Here is a 7,500-nt window from a genome sequence, read left to right on the forward strand (position 1 = left end):
ATATATATATGAGTATTACATAAAGGGCAAGATAGGAAGGGAGATTACTCAGTGGTACTTTTTTTTCTGTCTTGCTAAGGTCGCCGCCTCCCAACCTCCACCTCTGTTATGTCAATGGTTGTGGAAGGGACAATTAATAAAGCGAGTCCCACACCCTTGCCTCGTCAACTACTCTCCTCTTGGTAATGGGACAGTAGGCAGATGAGACCAAATCATAGAGTGTTCTTGTCCCAACTCTTACTGGGTTCGCAGCGCTGAACACATTCCAGGCATGTAAGACAAAACTGCTATTCAGCTCCTGTAAGAATAGAAGAATAGATAGTTACTCGGTTTGTTGTACGAAGCCTTAGGCGATGAGATGCGCTGGGTGACACAACTAGCTACTTGGTAAGGGTTAGAGGCGCATCATATGCATATTATGGGGAATCTAGTAGTATATCTGGATGCAACTGTTACACATGTAATACTTAAATATGGTTCACTGCTTACAACATGCAATTTGTAAGGCTATCGGTTTTCATTACTAATTGGTTGGGTCGGCTTGCCGTTGATATTTGAGATGGCAACATAACATTACAGTGGAACGTAACTTTTACTTAAATACGAGAAATATGGCATTTAATCTTTTCGCCTCTAAATCTTGGCTTCAACTTTTTATAGAACTCCTCCTAAGATGTATAACTCCCTTTTAACTTGTGTATACGACCTCCGGCTACTAACCTTCATAAGATTTGGGCCAGCGCCAGAACGAAATATGTCTCTCCAGTTCTCCCAAGACACAGGATAGAATGCAGACTGAGGCAGCACTCTGAAGCCCTGACACAGCCCTCTGCCCTGTGCCACCAGCTCATCAAAGTTACTGGTGTTGCAAGCCATTTTAGCTGTGTTGGACATTATGTTTACTCCATTGACGTTCAACAGTGCTCCCTTGAAAAAAAAAATGGATGAGAGAGAGAGAGAGAGAGAGAGAGAGAGAGAGTTGTTATGAATTCCCAGACCACTTTTGCGGTACTAATGGAATAACCACAACACTGAAATAAACTTTGTTCTCACACAGTGACTATTGGACATCAAATTGAACATTATGGGTACATACAGTCACCAACAGTAAACTTGTTGCCACTCCTGGGCTATTAATTACTCTGTAGCGACACCTGTCAACTACCCACCAGGTGAAGGCTTTTGTTTTCCTGTGACTGGTTCAACCCCCTCAAAAACTAACCCTTAAGGCTCCACCCACTTGATGTTCCCCATCTGGTCCACGCCCCACTGAATCAGGTGGAGATCTCACACATTTTTCCCTTGGGTGAAGGAGGCGGAAGGCTGGGAGAATGGCTGAGAGGGAGATGACGGGAAGGAAGGGGGCAGGTGGAGAAAGAGGGAAGGAATGAGAAGAGAACAACAACAACAATAACAACTACTACTACACTTTACCATTTCTGCTGCTGCTGCTGCTCCTACTACTACTAGTAAATTTACTACTATTATTATTACTACTACTACTACTACTACTACTATAAATATTGATAATAATTATAATAATAACGGTAATGATAAGAACACACACACACACACGCACACACAGCCTGCAGGACAAAATTAATGTATGGGGCAAGACTTAAACTTAGAGGCTTAAGTCTCATATCTTTCTTGGGATGTCTCGATCTTCTTATCTTTATCTACCCTCTGTTTCACCCTGAGGGAAAGAGGTAGGCAGGAAGGGAGGGAGGGAGAGATAAGGGAGGAAAGCAAGGATAGAGAACAAAATGTGTAAGTTTTTTTGTGAGCCCATTTGTGTCAATGGTGACTAAATTATTACTGGACAGGAATGTGGATCTCTCTCTCTCTCTCTCTCTCTCTCTCTCTCTCTCTCTCTCTCTCTCTCTCTCTCTCTCTCTCTCTCTCTCTCTCCTTCTTCTTCTTCTTCTTCTCTATCTACTCTACACTAACTATAGCTATTGATGGCAGAAGGAGAGAGAGAGAGAGAGAGAGAGAGAGAGAGAGAGAGAGAGAGAGAGAGAGAGAGAGAGAGAGAGAGAGAGAGAGAAGGGGGAAGAAACGGAAGGCTGATGCGCGAAAGGTGTGAAATATTTACTTAACCCCCTCGTTACTTTCAGCATCACTATCTCCACCACCACCTGTATCATATTTGTCACAACATTTGCAAAGATTTACTTCTATTATTGTCAGTTTATTGCTTCAAGTTGTAATAGTTCACAAAACGCGAAAAAAAAACATTTACTGCCTTAAAAAAATTGCTTAGATTTTTACATTGAGCATCAGGGTAGTGTGGGGAAGTCACACCCATATTTTCAGTGTGGAGGATGAGGAGTGAGGAATACATAGGAATACATAGGAAAGACGAGTGACAGGAGGCCTTGCGACCTATGACGAGGTCACTCGTTCACTATACTACATCTATAATAAGCTATATACTTAGTAGGAGACAAGGATAGAACAGGAGAAGCTCCTCCCCACCCACCACTCCCTCCGACGTTACCCGGCAAGAAATAAAACGAGAAGTTCACCCCGATTGCTGAGAGGAACAATCGGAGAAATTTATATAGGAAAGATGGAAAAAGAAGAGATCTAGCGTAACTACTACTATCGCTAAAAGAAAAAAAAATATCGGAAACCATTTCCTTTATAAAATTTATCTTATTTACTTTTGAAGGTAGCCACCGTATTAACTTGCACTACAGACACTGGTAACTTGTTCCAACATTCAACTACTCTTACGTTAAAAAGTTTCTTCGCAAATCAGTATTACATCGCTGCCCTTAAAGTTTCAAGCTGTTATTTCTTGTTACTGATTGCGAAAGCTCAAAGAGATTTTTGTAATCTATCTTATCTATATTCTTAAGTATTTTGAACGTTTCGATGAGGTCACCTCGGATGCGACGATCTCTAAGAGAAAACATATCTAATCTTTTTAGACGTTCATCATAAGACAGACACGTTCATCATAAGAAAGAACAAAGCCCTCCCATCTATTGAGGGTTACTGTCAGGTCACACACACACACACACACACACACACAGGAGGAGGAGGAGGAAGAGGACGAAGAGGAGCGAGGAGTGAGAAGCTGAATGTGAAACAAAAATAAAGCACGAACCCTCAGCTGACCTGACCACTCCTCATCTGTTCTCTGATTTCACCAAACCCCTCCCATCTATTGAGGGTTACTCTCAAGTCACACACACACACACACACACACACACACACAGTGGGCGGATGGGGGGAATGGTGTGAAATAATTAGCTAAGCTCTTCTTTGCTTCCACCACCATTACCACCATCGCCAATTCTTTCGTCAATGTCATAATGTTTATTGCTTCAAGTAGCAAAACTTCACGAAACAAGATTGACTTAATAATGGTAATATTTCTATACTGTCACAAAATACGGAAAAAAAAATAATTGCCTTAAATATTAGAAGTTAACAATGAGCAGCAGCGAAGTGTGGGAAGGGAGACAGGACAGCATTTTCATATGGAGGAGGAGGAGGAGGAGGAGGACGACGGCGACGACACACACACACACACACACACACACACACACACACACACACTTTAACGAGAGCTCTGATCACGGGAAGAGGCAGGGAGTGGACCGGGTGGGGAACGTCAAGTGGGTGGAGCCTTAAGGATTAGTTTTTTGAAGTGGGTTGAACCAATCACAGAAAAACAAAAGCCTTCGCTTGGTGGGTAGTTGACAGGTGTCGCTACTGAGTAATTAATAGCCCAGGACTGGCAACAAGTTTACTGCTGGTGACTACAAGGATGAAAAAAAAAAAAAAAACTTACGTTAAAATTCATGTTTTGTCGTTCCATATTTTGATGAACAAACGGGTGATGACGGTCGAAGTGAAAAATTGCGTTGTTGACATACTCCGCACTTTGGCTGCCAACCACGTTTCTGAGGTGTTCGGTTGGGCGCAGGCAGACAGTGTCGAAGTCCGCGTAAAAGCCGCCATAATGCCACACCACTGCCAAACGCACCATGTTGCTGAGACTCTTGGCCGGCCACGCTGATGAAAATAGTAGAAATCAGGTGAAGTGTTTATTCCCCTAAATCCATTGTATATTATTGTGAAGTTCAGTGTATCATCAGTGGATCACATCATAATGTTATGTCTACGCAGTACCCACGGGCATCAAGAAGTGTGACCCACTCAATTATTTATGTTCTATCAATGTTTCTTTGAGTCACAGTCTAAACTTACATCAAATTTTTTTTTTATTAAGATTGAGGAAAAAGCCATATCAGAAAAGAAAAAAAAAATCCCGTTCTAAAAATGAAGTATATTCACTCACTGGAGTCAACCCACTGGCCTGAGGAAAACAAGTTATTTGTGGGCAGGTCCCTGAATAACCATTCCAGGTCCACGGTGACCACGTGTAGATTAGGATAGGTTTGTTTTAGAGCCAGAAGCAAGCCGTCGGTGGAGTCCACTGCAGTCCCAAGCATCACCAGCCACACACCACTCCGGCGGTTTTGTAGTGCCCAGCTGTTCAAGGAAAGGTGCTTGTAATTCATGAGGAACTTGCGTATTTGTAACTAATATTTACTTTTCTCATTTGTCAGAGGATGATAGTAGTAGTTGTAGTAATAGTAGTAGTAGTAGTAGTAGTAGTAGTAACAATAAATAGAGTATTGTCATGTTCCTATCTGTATCACCCAGACTAAAGGATTAATATTCCTTGCTGGTAATATTATATTCGATTTCCGTTTACCAAACACACACACACACACAAAAAAAAAAAAAAAACGATATCGCACTCAGGGCAATGTCCATAATTGTAGTACTCAAGTTGTTACTCGGCTAGTATCACAATCTCCAATATAATGTTCTCCGCAAATTAAAATAAATATATATATTCTAATAAATAAATAGATTAACTGATAAATCAGTTAATTAATTTATTTATTGATTGATTCATTTATTAATTAGCTGATTAAAACAGTTGAGCTATGATCACAACACGCAGCTTTGAAGGTATCAACGCATCATAGGTATTGTTCCTACTTGATGGCTGGCTGATGGTCAACATTCCGCTACACTGACGACTTAGAGATAATTAGTTAAACTTATGTTTATTGACGGTCACATTAAATCATCACTTATTTACAGAAATCCTGTTGAAACGCATATGATGTATGTCGTAGTAATTATTGCGTCATTCCAATATAAATATATATTTTTATCAGAATAATACTAGGGAGTGTTACCAACGAGTCATGGTTACATGATTAGAACCAGACTTCTAATATTTCTACGGTTGTATCTTCCCTCCCTAAATTTTCTTCAGGCTTATTAGAAACAAATAAGCAAATACTGCTATAAAGGACAGCCAACTGATCAGAACTGGTGTCGGGATCACACTCTTCCCTGAATCCATTTAAGACACATGAAGACGTTTGAGATTCAAGTAGAAAGATTTCACTCTCACCTCTCCAGGCCGCACCATGATCGGTAGAGCGGGCGGGGATTGCAGGACATTTCAAGCATAAAGATGTTCGTACCCTCTGTTGATGGTTCCACGTCCCTGCGCACACACACACACACACACACACACACACACACACACACACACACACACACACACACACAGTAGGTCAATAACGTGAAAAGCTTATTCTGTAATACAGTAACACAAATTACTAAGCACTAGAATATAACAGTAGAGCAAAATTATAGCAGATTGATATTTCAATTTTTTTTTATGTTATTAGACAGGCGCGCACGCGCCCGTGTGTGTGTGTGTGTGTGTGTGTGCTTACCTATGCAAAACAGGCAGAGAAATGGCATCTTTTCCATAACGGACTTTTCGACAAAAATATCGCCGCCACCAGGTGGAATCACTAGCATCATCTGTGAATTTAGTTTTAATACAGCGGCACTTCATTAGTGGCCCTGAGACTCTCTCTCTCTCTCTCTCTCTCTCTCTCTCTCTCTCTCTCTCTCTCTCTCTCTCTCTCTCTCTCTCTCACATGATTAACCAGGATATTTTCGTTCAGAAAATGAAATTTATATAGCAAATAACAGACACACTGCGACAAACCGAACCTTGGCTTAATGAAGCAAACTTGTCTGAATTCCTTCCTTAAGGGGTCTCTCTCTCTCTCTCTCTCTCTCTCTCTCTCTCTCTCTCTCTCTCTCTCTCTCTCTCTCTGTCTCTCTCTCTCTCTCTCTCTCTCTCTGATGATTTGCGTATACCAAACAAATGAAAACTAATCCAACCTGCTGGAGAAATAATGCTGGATGTAGCTGTCACGTTCTCCTGCAGTGGTTTCTTATATTTCGCACACATTAGTACAGTCACAATCAACAACAACCCCAGGAAGAAAAGCGATCTGCGCGCCGCATTCCTCATGCATAAACTCAGGAGATGCTCCCTGCCTCTCGTGTACTGATACATATTGATTATAACAATAAATCACATGGTCACGTTCTTATATCATAGTGCACATTTATACTATAAAAGTATCTCATTTTGACACCGTTCAATGAAAGCAACGCTCGCCAATACACTGAGGAATACCACCGGTCGTTATACGTACTCGTATATAGCTTTGTAAATAGCTGACAGGAACATACTCAGTGCCACGTAACAAGGAAAAGACGTTACAAAACACGAGTACCAAGGTTAAAGGAATATATACTCTTTTTAGTCCTGACACGTATCAGGTAATGGTCTCGACCCCGTAATAGTGACTGGCATTTCTGAACACTTCATTTATATACGAGTACTTCCTCATCCCCAGTAGACGCAGCGTGTACAAGCAAAATGAAGTGTGACCATAAAGCAGTAGCGGGACACTCAATGAGGACCTATAGCGTGATTTCAAGTATCATAAGCATGATTTCGGCATGTCGAGTTTTTAGATCTTGTGGGTTGGCATTTTCTGCTTAAACACACACACACACACACACACACTTTACATGTTTACATATTCTACAAACTCACTACACTGACTTTTCTCTCCCATGGCCAATGAGCTCTCATCATTTCTCCAATGCCACACAGATATGTGAAGCAAGACTTAATATTATCAGCGTCTCTAAACCCTGTGGTTACTACGAAAACATCCCTTACCACCAATTTACATTCTTCCAACCAACTTTTCCGCCTTTTCCTTATTATTTTCCATTCTAAACTTCTAATCTCGACAAACTACGCACTGCCTGTCTCGCCTAATGCAACTAGATGCAGGAATATATATATATATATATATATATATATATATATATATATATATATATATATATATATATATATATATATATATATATATATATATATATATATATATATATATATATATATATATATATATATATATATATATATATATATATATATATATATATATATATATATATTACTTTTTTATTTATAAGTGTAAATAGAAATACATTAGTACTACTTCTATTACTACTACTACTTTCAGGACACATATACTAGAGAATAAGAGGTGAAGAAAATGGTGAAGAAAT

General features: G+C 40.1%; 1 protein-coding gene across 6 annotated transcripts in view; it reads right to left on the reverse strand.

The window, feature by feature from the left end:
* The window catches only part of LOC135115050 (lactosylceramide 4-alpha-galactosyltransferase-like), an 11,339-nt gene that overhangs the window by 2 nt on the left and 3,837 nt on the right, over nt 1-7,500 (reverse strand). For 3 of the 6 annotated variants that reach the window (XM_064031509.1, XM_064031508.1, XM_064031507.1), the window contains 4 exons: nt 4,316-4,509; nt 3,806-4,029; nt 721-927; nt 1-298 (listed from right to left, as the gene is read on the reverse strand). The exon at nt 1-298 is cut by the window's left edge and continues 2 nt beyond it. In XM_064031509.1, the coding sequence (XP_063887579.1) occupies nt 134-298; nt 721-927; nt 3,806-4,029; nt 4,316-4,469 (750 nt within the window). In that variant the 5' untranslated portion in view covers nt 4,470-4,509 and the 3' untranslated portion in view covers nt 1-133. Of the gene's footprint in view, nt 299-720; nt 928-3,805; nt 4,030-4,315; nt 4,510-5,452; nt 5,549-5,783; nt 5,875-6,243; nt 6,520-7,500 lie in introns of those variants that run through there. The other 3 variants (XM_064031506.1, XM_064031505.1, XM_064031504.1) reach the window with 2 other exon arrangements.

Source organism: Scylla paramamosain, chromosome 28, assembly GCF_035594125.1.
Source record: "Scylla paramamosain isolate STU-SP2022 chromosome 28, ASM3559412v1, whole genome shotgun sequence".
Lineage (NCBI taxonomy): Eukaryota > Metazoa > Arthropoda > Malacostraca > Decapoda > Portunidae > Scylla > Scylla paramamosain.